At 38.7% G+C, this 13243-nt stretch overlaps 1 protein-coding gene and 1 non-coding gene across 3 annotated transcripts; one reads left to right on the top strand and one right to left on the bottom strand.

Annotated features, from left to right (window-relative positions):
- Nucleotides 1–8298: 8298 nt before the first annotated feature.
- LOC113019554 (programmed cell death 1 ligand 1-like) lies at nt 8299–10784 on the bottom strand. Of its 2 annotated transcripts, XM_026163312.1 has the most exons (4): nt 10683–10784; nt 8851–8985; nt 8626–8775; nt 8299–8479 (listed from the first exon to the last, which is right to left on the bottom strand). In XM_026163312.1, exons 1-4 carry the CDS (start codon nt 10753–10755, stop codon nt 8358–8360), a joined length of 480 nt encoding a protein of 159 aa, XP_026019097.1. In that variant the 5' UTR covers nt 10756–10784; the 3' UTR covers nt 8299–8357. The 2 variants fall into 2 exon arrangements, with proteins under 2 accessions (XP_026019097.1, XP_026019096.1); XM_026163311.1 differs by having other exon boundaries at nt 8626–8985.
- Nucleotides 10785–12670: 1886 nt separating this feature from the next.
- On the top strand, nt 12671–12743 carry trnar-acg (transfer RNA arginine (anticodon ACG)). The gene has a single exon. It is a non-coding gene; the product is annotated as a tRNA-Arg (tRNA).
- Nucleotides 12744–13243: the final 500 nt, after the last annotated feature.

The following is a 13243-nucleotide window of genomic DNA, read 5'->3' as shown; positions in this document are numbered from 1 at the left end:
ATATATATATATATATATATATATATATAATTTTTCTTTTTTTTTTTTTTTTTTTTTTGGTATCTGTAGATACCAAAAGGAGGCAATTCTGTAGTATGCATTGCATGGGAGATATTCAGGTTTAGAAAGGTGCTCTACAGAGGACAGTTGTGCATTGCTGGTAGTCAGGAGGATAAGCAGCTCCCGACTGTCAGAAATGCTCTGTGCGGGTAACAAAGTCGGCTCAATGCACATCCAGGAATCCGTGTGAAAGAAAGGTGTCGCTGCAGCTAGGCTCTCAGGATAGTGAGGCTTTTATTTATATTTGCATCCTGGTGCGTTAAAACTAGCAGCCTCTGTGTCCCTCTTGGATCCTCATTCCGAAAATTCAGACATTTAAATAAAATGGTGAATTGGCTAGTGATGAGGAGCCACTTAGCTCCGTAAAATGAGGTTTGATTAAATTAAACTCTTATGAACAGCTATGAATTCTACCTCTCAGCTGTTGTGTTCCAAACAAACGATGTTTTCTTCATGACCAAATTGTGTGCTAACTACCTCACACCGCTGTGTCTGGGGTCCAAAAAAAAAAGTTAAAACGATATACCTTGCGGCAGTTGTGCTGAAGAAAATACTGCGTGGTGTGATGGGGTGTTTTTATATAGGTGGACTTGGTTTCAGTTGGGTTCTGAGATGCTGATATAAAGAGGAGGTTGTAAAGAGAAAGGTGGAAAAACTATGGTGGTTCGGTTAGTCAGTAGGAGGTGTAATTGTCTTCCTGTAGAGATAAAGGTGTGGGGTGTAAGAAAATGTGAAAAACCTTTGGAGGTTCAGTTGGACATGGTTTCAGTTGACCTCTGACATGATAGGATAAGATAATGGAACTGTTTGTAATTAAAAATGTGGAAACTATGGTGATAGGTTTGTAGCTTGAACCTATTCGCTGGAACGTTAAGGACAATTTGCTACGTAGCAAAAAGCAAGACACAAGGCACCAAAGTTCTCTGGTTTACTCATGCATGAGGGAGACCTGCCTGGAGCCAAGCGTCGTCCCACCACTTGACCTCTGTCAGACTCCCAGCCAGGTCCCCCATAGCACTCCTTTTATTGTGGTTACATGAATATGCATAGGGTCATTAACATATAACATCTTACATAGGTATACATGTGAACAAAGAATACTGTGTGTGTGTGTGTGGGGGGGGGGGGGGGGGGGGGGGGGTCAGAGTGTGAACCCATAAACGACTTCCCTAAACCTGCTGGTCTGGAAAATCCAACAGTTAATCTAAACAAAAGGCACTTAACCTAAAAGAGATACAGCCACGTTTATCCTCCCATAAAACAATTAAACGAGGTACGACCTCTTCAGGATGTAGGTGTGCATTCCAGTGTGGAATACACACCAAGCCTTTGCGGCCTGCTAAAGATCACACATCCTGTCACTACACAATTGATTATACACCTCTAAGCATATATGGTTAAATATTTCTAAGCATAAATGACAATCAACAATACAAAACCTAACATATGGAACTACAGTTGGGATGTGTGCTGGGATGCTCTTGGTAAAGGGAGCCTCTTTTATTGTTTTATGAATTGTTTTGCTGACTGTTGGGGGCCTAACTGTAACCCACTCTGTCTAACTGTTGCAGAGTTAAGAATATGTGGTTTTAGAAGTATCACAAGAAAAGTTTATTTCTAAAGGAATACCTGTTGTTGTTTGTGGTACTCTATTTAAAACTATTAGCCTCTGTGTCTTTTCGGAGCACTAAAGAAAAAAGTAAAATGCTCCTAAAGTAGTTAAATCATCCATGTGTGATCAACAAGCCTCTGTGTGTTTCAGAGCACTAAATAAAAAGCAGAATGATCCTAACTAGTTAAAATACCCCTATACTAGTTAAATTAAATCATCTATGTCTAAATAACTGAGCTCTGAGACCTATACAATCCTTTTAAAAATAGTTTAATTAAAACACATAATGGTTTCATTAAATAAAACTCTATTAAACACATGTAAACTCATATGACCCCTGAACCCACATGTACCCACATGGTGACTCTTTTGCTGATAGAAGCTGGACAGAAGTTTGGACTGTGTTTAGAAAAAAGTTCCCAAAGTAAAGTGAAAACCATCAGCAAAATACTGACTGGGAAAAATACTGATGCTGTTGTCAAGACAATTAAAATTAAGGTAAATTACAAAAGCAAAAGTAAATTTAAAAAGAAATTAAGGTAATTTACAGTTCATATCAACAACTAACTTGTTATACTTAAAGCAGACGTCAAAGGCAGGGAGTATCTTGGTTTATAGAGTCTGTCCCTGAGAGTTTAGAGGTGCATAGAAGTTTGGTCTCTCTCGTTTCTTTCTCAGCACGACCGAAAATAAATTCCACATCAGCAGAGTTAATAATGCTGCTGCTGCTGTCAGGAAAATTAAAGTATTCTTCCAGTCCTTTCTCTCTTCTTGTGGTGGTGAAGTTGATCTCTGCTCAGCAGCTGCTGTAAAAGACATGAAAATATCTACTTGTGCAGAAATAAAATGAGAACCATCAGGATGTTTGACATGAACAACACTTCATGTTTTTCAGTCATAAATCACAAACATGGCAAATAAAAGTTGAACAGAACATAAATATAAAAGTGATTGTTCAGTTTTGACTTGTTAAAACTTACCAGTGATGTTGAGTCTGCAGCTTGCAGAGCTGGAGCCATAATCTGTGTTTACTTGACACTTGCATTGACCCGAGTCCTCAGTCCTGAGTCTGCACAGCTTCAGTCTGATTCGTTCTTCTCTGAGGGCGTCTTTGTCACCCTGAACTCGTCCTGAAAACTTTTCATCCTGAGACTCTGAGACTTCAGCACCATTATGGACACGATACAGGACTGAGAGTTTATCATCAGTTATCAGTTCACAGTAGATGTTTAGATATCTGCCTGTTTCTACTGTGAACGTCCACTCCAGTGTGATGTTGTAGTTCTCCTCGGCCTGGTAGGAGGTCTGAGTCACATTCACTACAACTGATCCTGTTGAGGAGACAAAGACAGAGAGAGGAGCAGACACTCTGAGAACTTTAGTTTAGAGGTTTTGGTTTTAATTTTACTTTAAATTTTATGCAATCCATGAACTTCAAAAACAGAATGTTAGTGTGCTCTCTAAATCTTAATCATGCAGATGTTTTCTGAAGTTTACATGAAGTTTGATGTGAAGTTTTAGATGTGTTGCCTCAGGCTTCACCACTGTCCTCTAAGTATTGAAATCTAAGTGACCAGGGAAGTACACAGAGGGATTTGTAATGTAAATTATTGCTACAAAGCATCTCTCCATACAGAGATGCTTCTTCACACTTAAGCTTGTGCATGTTTTAATCAATCAATCTTTATTGACAGACTTTATGTCCATAGTTCTAAACAAAACAGAACAGATACACCTTAATAAAAAAATATATGAAATATTTGTACAGATATAAAACCACAAAATACATAAAATACACAATGACTTAAAAGAAATCAGTAAATACACAATGACTTCAAGCAGTGCTTCCTCAGACTGGATGAGTAACGGGAACAACTCACTGTCACATCTGTGTGTTAAAATTTTACCGTTAGTGGAGCCATGCAGTCGTTCTCTAAAAGTGAACATTAACTTCCTTAAAAGTGCTTTAAAAATCCAAACACTCTCAGCTACTGCTTGTAAGATGACCTCCGGAGGTAGTACATAGCTGTGTGCAATAAGCTTTAAACAAAACGAGTCACTTTAACTAATTTTCTCTTAAACTTCAGAGGGATACCTTCTACGGAATATGGTCTAAATGGACAGACTATGTTAAGCATATGAGGTGTGATTTTGTGTATGATGTTACAACCCTGAGTACTACGTAAACCTACCTGCCCTGCTGCCTCCTAACCCTAGTTTTTTTTTCTCTTCTTCTTTTCTTTTCTCTTCTTTTTCTGTCTTCTTTATTTTTCAATTATAAGTTAAAATGTGACAGCAAAGAAAGTTTAAAAAGGCAAACTACTGTTATTGTCACGGTCCTGGGTGCCCTGACCCAGCGTTTTTAGTTCTTTGTGATGTTTGTATTATTGTACTTGTGTGAGTTATTCTATGGTTTCTAGTTTCGATCCCTTGCCCTTCATGTTTCTCTGTGTCCCCTCTGTTCTGTGTAAGTCTGTGTCTGCATGTTTGAGTTCCCCTCTGTGTATTTTGGTTCTTAGAGTCCTCTGCCTTATGGTTTATGTCGCTGTGTTTCTTAGTTGCTGTCTCCACTGTGTCAAGTTCGCGTCTCTGTGTGATCCTTCCTGTTTTACTTTGAAGGTCCATGTCTTATGTGAATGTGTCCTGCTTTGCTTGTCTCGTCAGTCCTGATTTCTCCCAGCTGTGCTCTCCTTCTGTGTCTCATTCCCCCTCGTTACTCCCCAGTGTATTTAAACCCTGTATTTCTCTGAGTCAGTGTTGCGTTGTCCCTCATGCTGTGTGGATCTCCCAGTGTCTCTCTGTGAGTTCTTAGTTTAGTTTAGTTTAGTTTGTCCTACCAGCAAATAAAGTTGTGATTTTTGAGTTCATCCCCTGAGTCTGCGAGTCTTGCATTTTGGGTCCAACTCCTGCCTGCCGCACAGCGATTCATGACAGTTATGTTCAACAGCTGTCCCAATAAAAGACATAATAAAAAAAAATAAATTACCGTTAGTGGAGCCATGCAGTCATTCTCTAAAAGTGAACATTAACTTCCTTAAAAGTGCTTTAAAAATCCAAACACTCTCAGCTACTGCTTGTAAGATGACCTCCGGAGGTAGTACATAGCTGTGTGCAATAAGCTTTAAACAAAACGAGTCACTTTAACTGGAAGTGAACAAAAGCTGAATTTGCGTGGAAATGCATTTGCCTGCACATCGAGCTTACAGCGTTGTATCTATACGTCATCATCATTTATTTGATCAGGAATAAAGTGACTGAGGTATTTCACCTTTTTATGAACCTCGAGGGTTTTTTGGACCGTTTTAACAGAGGGAAATTTAGCTGTTTGTCCTGCTTGGCTCTACATATCAACACTTTTATCAGCATTGTTCTTTATATCATATTGCACAGCATATTCAGAAGCTGCTGTAATCCAGCACTACTGGGACTTAAAATAACCAGGTCATCTGCATACATAGGATGATCTCTGTGAGGAAAAAATAAATCGATAGGATTTTAAAATCAAACTCACCTGCACAGGTAAAGCCCACGAGGGAGACAGACAGCAAAGTCCAGCAGAGCCACAGAGATGTTACAGCAAACATGTTTCACGAAGCACACTTAAAGTTCACAAACGGAAGTTATGTTGGGTGATGGAAGGAGTCGTGTTTTTGGTTCCTGTTTTTTTATTTTTCCCAACGCCCATGCTTGTTATTGGATAAAGTGCTGTCGACGGTTCACTGGCTGTCTCCCTGGTCACACCCCCTCTCATCGCTGACAGATTCTCTTACACATAAGTAAGGTGGCTGATTAGGAGCAAAGTGCCCAAACGATGTTTTTGAGCTTGGAGAAGAAATTGCTCTTTACACACAGAGCAAAGGAAAACCGTTGCCAGATCTAAACTGGCTGTGTGACTGTGGGACAGGTACAGGGACATCCTGTGATCGGGATGTTCCTGGTACCAAGGAAATTACCCCACGTTACTCAGCCAATCAACTAATCGATTAGTACAATCATGATCACATTTTAAATGTCACATAGCGGCATAGCGCATAAACATGTCACATTGTACTTTAAACACGTTATACAAAATTACAAAGAGAATGGAGAAAAATGCATTTTTAATAAATTAAACATTTTTGTGCATTATTAAAAAACATTACTGAAAAAGATGTCATATAATATTAAAATATCTAATATGATCTGATAAATTTGCCAAATTAACATCTGAAAAAGAAATATCATCAGCTGTAGCGTGTGGCATTATGACTGATGCACATTCTCCCAAAATTCATGACAACCATCTCTATAAGACGTAAAATCTAAAATAATAATAATAATAAAAAACAGCTAACGATGCTTTGGCTACAGCCTGACCTAGTGGCAGATGGCTGAAGACACAGTGGGAACAATAATGCATTTGCCATAAGTTTAATTTTTCAAATAGCTTTTATAGCTTCTTTTTTTTTTTTACTTTACACATAACCCATCCATAAATCATCTTGACTACATGTTATTTAAATACATTTACAAATATAAGCAAAGCTATTAGACACATAAAAAACTTCCATCAGGTAAAGTGTTGATCCTCCAGGTGAGTGAGTAGAGTTGAGTGTGTGTGTGATCAGAGGTGAAGCTGCTTCCTGGTTGTTGATGTTTGTTTCTAAAGATGTTGTTGATGAGACTTTGTAGAAAGCAGCTGGTCTGAGTGATGTGATCAGAGTGCAGTAGATAATGTCTGACAGCAGTTTGAAGAGGAAATGGATTCTGTTCTGTTCTTCACTCATCACCTACCTGACAGCTGACACCTCACACCTGTTTCTCACCTGCAGGTCAGACAGGAGGAGGCACAGAGGATGGAGGGAAGGAGGGTGGAGGGAAGGAGGGTGGAGTCAGTAGAGGACGTTATGGGCTGATAGCTTCTGGTTTGTTACTTCTCGTGTTCATCTTTTTTTTTGTGATTGCTCCAAAACTCCCAAAGAAGAATTGATCTTCTATCTTCTGAGGCATCTTTGCTGAATAATTGAATAATTCAGTTTAAAATCCATCTTTATCCTGGCTCTTGGTCCATCCCCTCAGCTGACCATCATAATTAAACCGCTGTCAATTAAATAGTAATGAATATTTATTTTGATGTTGAGAGTTAAATTATTATTCCAGATGTTTTGATGTCACATTTAAGATGTTTTGTCATTAAAGTCTTTGGAAACGAAAAAAAAATTTTTTTGCCCAATTTAGCATCTGCATGACATTCTGGCTTAACTGCATTTTAATGTATTTGTCTGCTGACTTGTTCTTTTAAATGTCAGGACAAATTTCTACTCAGATCATCAAATATTCACACAGTACAGGAAGAACTTAACATTTTTCACACTCCTTCTGACCCCTATTGTGTGGATGATTCCCTTTCTGTTACGTCTCCTCCAGCACAGTCTGAGTCACGAAGCGGCTTTTTGCACAGAACGAATCAGAGGTCACACAGCTCCAAAAGTCAAATGATATTTTTTAAAATAGTTCATTTTTGTTCCTGAAATTAAGAGCATTTCTTTAACTCATAACTAAAACATAAAGGGTTAAGATAACACAAATTTATCGTGTTACAGGGTTAGTGTTGGTCTCACGTCTCTTAGCCTCAAACCATCCAGACAATTGAGTTACTTTGTATCAAAGCCAATATGATGCTAAATGAAAGAAACATTTGTACCATGTTAGATGAGGGCACTTTGCTTATTTCCTGCAGGAAGTTTCCTCTGTACCCTCTGGTAGTAACTGAAGACCTGACACATGTGAGAGTGACTCATTGTCTGTTAGCTGACAACTAATAGCTGGCAGCTAAAATCAAAAGAAACACTTTAACCCTGAAAAGACTTTCCTTTTTGGCCTAAAAACAAAATGACGTAACAAACAGCCTGTGTGGATAAACCCACACTGAAAGTTTTCACAGACATTTTTTATTATTATCAGTAAAAACTGACTGACGGCCACATGGGCTCAGCAGTACTTCAGACATTCAATTCAACGTTTCAAAGAAGAAAAAGCTCCACGCTGTTATCAGAGAAAGGTGCAAAGACCAGCCTCTGTGATGGTGTGGAGGATTTCCACATATGTGAAGACACCATCAGTTGAGGCTTACATCGCCCTCGTGAAAAGAATCAGGAAGAATTTCCACTTGTACATTTGTAAAAATGAGTTTCTTCATTTTCAGAAAGATTAAGATGTGAAATTAAAAGGTGAGGGGGTTGCAGGCATCAATTTCTAAATGTGTTTATCAAATAGAAATGAGTTTGTTACTAAAAACACTGAAAATCTTTTCTCTGTTAATTTGCCTGTTAAATTAAAGTTAAAGTGAATGACCACATTTTAGTTTTTATTGCAGTTTTAGAAAGCTTCCCAATGCTTTTGAAAATGGGGTTTGTAAAACATAGAGCATTATTAATATCTACATATATTTCTATCTATTCGTGTTATACAAAAAGGACTTGTATAGAACAGACATACAAACAAAAGGTTCTTGTATGAATGTGTGTGAATGCGGAAGTTTATATAAAACATTTGAAATGCTCAGGTCAATTACAAAAGCAACATATAAGAATCAGTTCATTTACACTGTTCATATCAACATGTAACTTGTTATACTTGAAGGAGACGTCAAAGGCATGAAGTACCTTGGTTTAGTGACTCTGGATGTTTACAGCTGTACAGAAGTTCAGCACTTTTTTCTAAACACAGTCCAAAGTAAAGCGCACATCAGCAGAGCTACTAATGCTGCTGCTGCTGTCAGGACAATTGTAATAATCTTCCAGTCTCTCTCTTCTTGTGATGTAGCTGCTGTAACAGACAAATAAAATGAGAACCATGTTTGACATGAAGAACACATCATGTTTTTCAGTTGTTAATCACAATCATTGCACATAAAAGTTTAACAGACCATAAATATAAAAGTGATTGTTCAGCTTTGACTTGTTAAAACTTACCAGTGACGTTGAGTCTGCAGCTCGCAGAGCTGAGACCATAATCTGTGTTTACTTTACACTTGTATTGACCCGAGTCCTCAGTCCTGAGTTTGCACAGCTGGAGTCTGATTCGTCCTTCTCTGAGGGCGTCTTTGTCACCCTGAACTCGCCCTGAAAACTTTTTATCCTGAGACTCTGAGACTTCAGCACCATTGTGGACATGATACAGGAGTGAGGATTTATTACCAGTTATCAGGTCACAGTAAATTATTAGATATGTGGGGGATCTGCCTGTTTCTACTGTGAACGTCCACTCCAGTGTGATGTTGTGGTTCTCCTCTGCCTGATAGGAGGTCTGAGTCACATTCACTACAAATGATCCTGTTGAGGAGACAAAGAGAGAGAGGAGCAGACACTCTGAGAACTGGAACCAACCTGTTGTTGTGGTTTTAGTTTTAATTTTACTTTAAATTTTATGCAATCCATGAACTTCAAAAACAGAATGTTAGTGTGCTCTCTAAATCTTAATCATGCAGATGTTTTCTGAAGCTTACATAAAGTTTGATGTGAAGTTTTACATGTGTTGCCTCAGGCTTCACCACTCTCCTCTAAGTATTGAAATCTAAGTGATTAGTAAAGTATACAGCTTCTGCATGCTGCATTGTTTGTAGCAAGTTGACCACAAGGGGGCAGTATAGATCGGTGTCCATTATGCTACAAAGCCACTTTAACAGAATCTGAAAAAAGCCGAATTTGTGTGCAAATGTATTTGTCTGCACATAGAACTTACAGTATTGTCTGTATATGTCATCATCCTTCATTTGATCAGTATTAAAGTGACTGAGGTGTTTCACCTTTTTATGAACCTCAAGAGTATGTCAGTTCAAATTAAGCCGATTATCCTAATATACTCCCAGTGTTACAGGCTGCCAGCTGTATGGAAAAGTCATCAGCACATAAATTAAATAAAATTCAAGACAAAATCCCACCCTGTCTGATACCACTGCTAACACCAAAGGAAGCAGAAATACTGCTTCCTCATTTAACCTGCATCTTGCCATGAGCGTAACAGTAAGAGAGAATCCTCACAGTGTATCCAGGTCACGGTCGGATTTATATTAGACTATTTTCCATAGTTACAGACAGACTTTAACATTATTTATCAACAATTTTACTACAGAATATTTTCTACAGTTTCCAGATAACATAATTGTAGTTTTGGTCACATTGAGTGAGAACTCATTTCTATCTGTTTAGTACTTTTACAATTATGACTGAAGGGTTTTGTTTTTAAATGAGCTCCTGTGAGTTTCCCTCTGTGGATAAATAAAGTGTTTATCTAAATACCTGCCTGTGTATGTGCAGTATTGTCCTCTTCTCTGTCATCTTCCTCAACTGAATGTATTTACATGGGAATCACATACACAGCTACCATCAGTAACATGTACTGTACTCATTAATATGACACTGCAGTCTTGGCAATAACACAGAAAACAGCTACATTGGCATGAACGTCTTACATCTTAATTCTGCTGCGAAGACAAAAGATTATTCTGATTCATCATCTCCAAATTCCAGATCAATAATCACTGGCATGAATTTAGAGTCATTTCTACAAAGAATAAGGAACCTTTGCTTTCGGTGGTTCACCCAGGTTCCTGCTTTTTTGGGAAAAGGGGATCCAGCTACTACACAGAGGGTCACCAGTGATTCATGTTAATCGTACAGAGCTGAGGGGATTTAAGGAGTGATGGTTGAAGTAAATGTAGATTTTCTATTATCAGAAGTGTCTGAAGGATAAATCAATAATAATAAACCTTTACAGCAGTTTGTCCATGTTTATCTGACACCGCTTTAAAGTCTTTTACAGCAGACTCTTCTCTTCACAGCTTCATTATACAAACTGTTATGTAAATGTGTGTGAGTACATTTAAAAACTAACATCCACTTTCTCACATGACAGAAGAGTTTTGTTGACAGGAGACCTGCGTCCTCTCTGTGAGTGGCCCAACCTAAAGCAGCTCTAACATCTAACAGCGTGTAAGAAATAAATCGATAGGATTTAAAACCAAACTCACCTGCACAGGTAAAGCCCAGGAGGGAGACAGACAGTAAAGTCCAGCAGAGCCACGGAGATGTTACAGCAAACATGTTTCATGAAGCACAGTCAAAGTGCACGATTCCCATTATGTGGATTGTTAGGGAGGTTACTAACCTCAGGTTAGTCTATCTTCTAAAACCTTTACCACGCCCATTCTTGTTTTTGGATAAAGATGCTGTCAATCATTTGTGCCGCTGACACTGGTTGTGCCAACCGGGGGGAGGACTTCTGTTGCTTCACCCTCAGTACCTCGCTTGTAATTGGAGAAGGGAACTTTTGCTTTGTTGGCACAGACAGTGTCAATGCTTGGCAGCAGGGGCGGATAAAAGTAATTAATGCACAAGCATAAATAATACTTCATAAAGTAGGTCCACAGCAGGAGGATAGTGATCCAGGGAGCCACTGGTGTTTAGATATTTGTGTCAGGAAATCAAAGGAGTTTCTTAAAATGTGTGCACAGTTCTTTGTAATTTGATGCAGACCTATCAATAATCATATTGGTTGACTTTGCTGTTAAATGTCTCCATAGATTTCTCCTCACAGATTGATAGTAATCGATCTCCATATTCACATAGAGGAGCTTTGATAAATGCAGAATCACAAAAATAAATAAATATAAGGGAAATTAGAGACAAGGAGAGCAGAGATCTCATTTCCTTCTCTGCCTTTGACCACAGGATTCATTCTTCCCCGTCCCTCCTCATGAAAGAGACGGTGCTCACTGACAATGTTTTTCTTCCTACTTTCTCTCCAGGTCAGCTGAACTGTCTCAGCAGATGGCAGCACAGGCCATGATTGAACCTGCTGTCAGATTAACCTGGTGCAACACTCACTTTTCCTAAATCAGCTAAACTAACTTCTGCTTTCAGGTTACATCACACCTGTCACCGTCATCATACTATTATATTATCGGTAGCATTGTTCACTTTTGGTATTTCAACAAAAACAAACAAAAAATTTCCTTCATAGATTTATAGACTGTTAAAGAAAACCTCCTGATATAAACATGAGACTTTGAATGATGTGTTTTGAATTCTTGGATGATTTTCATTTGTAAAACTTTCTCAGAGCTCCAGAAACTGATTAATATATGAGGGACTTCCTGGTTTAAAGACTGTAGGTCAGGGAGAGGAGTTCCACCAGAGGGCGCTTTGATGCAAACAGTCTGAAACGTTTGAATTCAGGTTTCCTGGGAAATAGTTTATACATATACACCGATTAGGTATAAGATTACAATCAAATGACTAATATTGTGTTTTTTTCTTTTCTGCTCAATTTATTTAGAAGCTGCTTTTCTGTTTTCTCAGGTGTCCTGCTGGATCAGTGCCAAACAGCAAACATCCCTCCTGTTCATGAAACACAGTGAAACACCAGATTATTATCTGCACAATCATTTAAAGCGCTTGTAGAAAATGTCTGACAGACCAGAACTAATGATCAGTTCAGATAGGCCGTTTTCTTCAGCTTAGTGCGGTACTGTGGTGAAGTTTACAGTGATGCATTATCAGTTAAGAAAAAGTGTAGCAGCTGTAAATTTATATTAACCGTGTGGTGAAGTTTAGCTTCACTATCAGAGGCTAATTTAAACCTGACTATGGTGGAAAATCAGTGATTACAGCACCTATAAACATCTGTTTATATCATGTTGAATTCAGTCGTGTGTGTCGCACAGTGTTTCATACATCTTGTGACAAACAGTGTCACTAAATCATCCGTGGTCTGTGCGGATCAATCCCCGTCAGACAGCAGAGGAAACAAAATCAGCCTGAATCAAGAAGCTGCTTTCAGCACAGAACAAAGATGAGGTCACACGGCTCCAAAAAGTCAAATTATAGCTTTAAAATAGCCAATTTTTCCTGAATTAACAGAGTTTCTTAAACTCATAGCACAGGTAACGGGTTAAAAAAAATTCAAGGTTTCATTTGTTGCGATCATAGTGCTGATGTACTGATATCTGACAGCGACGGGCCAGTGGCGCAATGGATAACGCGTCTGACTACGGATCAGAAGATTCTAGGTTCGACTCCTGGCTGGCTCGAAAACATTTTAGGGCACGGAGTGGTAGAGTGGTCAGCCCGTGATCGAAGGTCGGGGGTCTGAATCCAATGAACTGCTACCCTGAGGTACCCCAGAGCACGGTACCATCTCTACACACTGCTCCCTGGTGCTCCTGCTTAGTGGCTGCCCACTGAGTGAATGGCACAATGGTAGAGAGTAATTTCCCCACCGGGACTGATAAAGTATACATTACTATAATTAATAAAGGCTTGTGTGCTCACACCCACACTGCAAGTATTTGCTGTCTTTCACTTTTTATTTATTTTTATTTTTTTAAAGAAAATCTTTAACTTACATCAAAAGTCCTGCAGTAACATATCAACTGTGTGTCACGGGAGGTTGCTAAAGCTCCACATTTGATTTGGCAGTTTTAAACTAAATACCCATCCTGACACAATCCCAGAGAGGTTAGTGTCTATAGCTGGAATCAAACCAGCAACCTTTCATTTGCCAAGCATGAAGCCACATTTATATTAAGTT

The sequence above is a fragment of the Astatotilapia calliptera genome, chromosome 3 (genome assembly GCF_900246225.1).
Source record: "Astatotilapia calliptera chromosome 3, fAstCal1.2, whole genome shotgun sequence".
NCBI lineage: Eukaryota > Metazoa > Chordata > Actinopteri > Cichliformes > Cichlidae > Astatotilapia > Astatotilapia calliptera.
The sequence above is the reverse complement of the archived record's forward strand: the minus strand, read 5'-3'. Positions and strand labels throughout refer to the sequence as shown.

Excerpts from the sequence above, each read along its gene's own strand:
- LOC113019554 (XM_026163311.1), bottom strand. The coding sequence starts at position 10,755 with ATGTTTGCTGTAACATCTCCGTGGCTCTGCTGGACTTTACTGTCTGTC. Across the intron at positions 8,986-10,682 it reads CCTGGGCTTTACCTGTGCAG|GATCATTTGTAGTGAATGTG; the intron begins GTGAGTTTGGTT and ends TCTCCTCAACAG. Across the intron at positions 8,480-8,625 it reads CTGCAGACTCAACGTCACTG|CAGCTACATCACAAGAAGAG; the intron begins GTAAGTTTTAAC and ends TGTCTGTTACAG.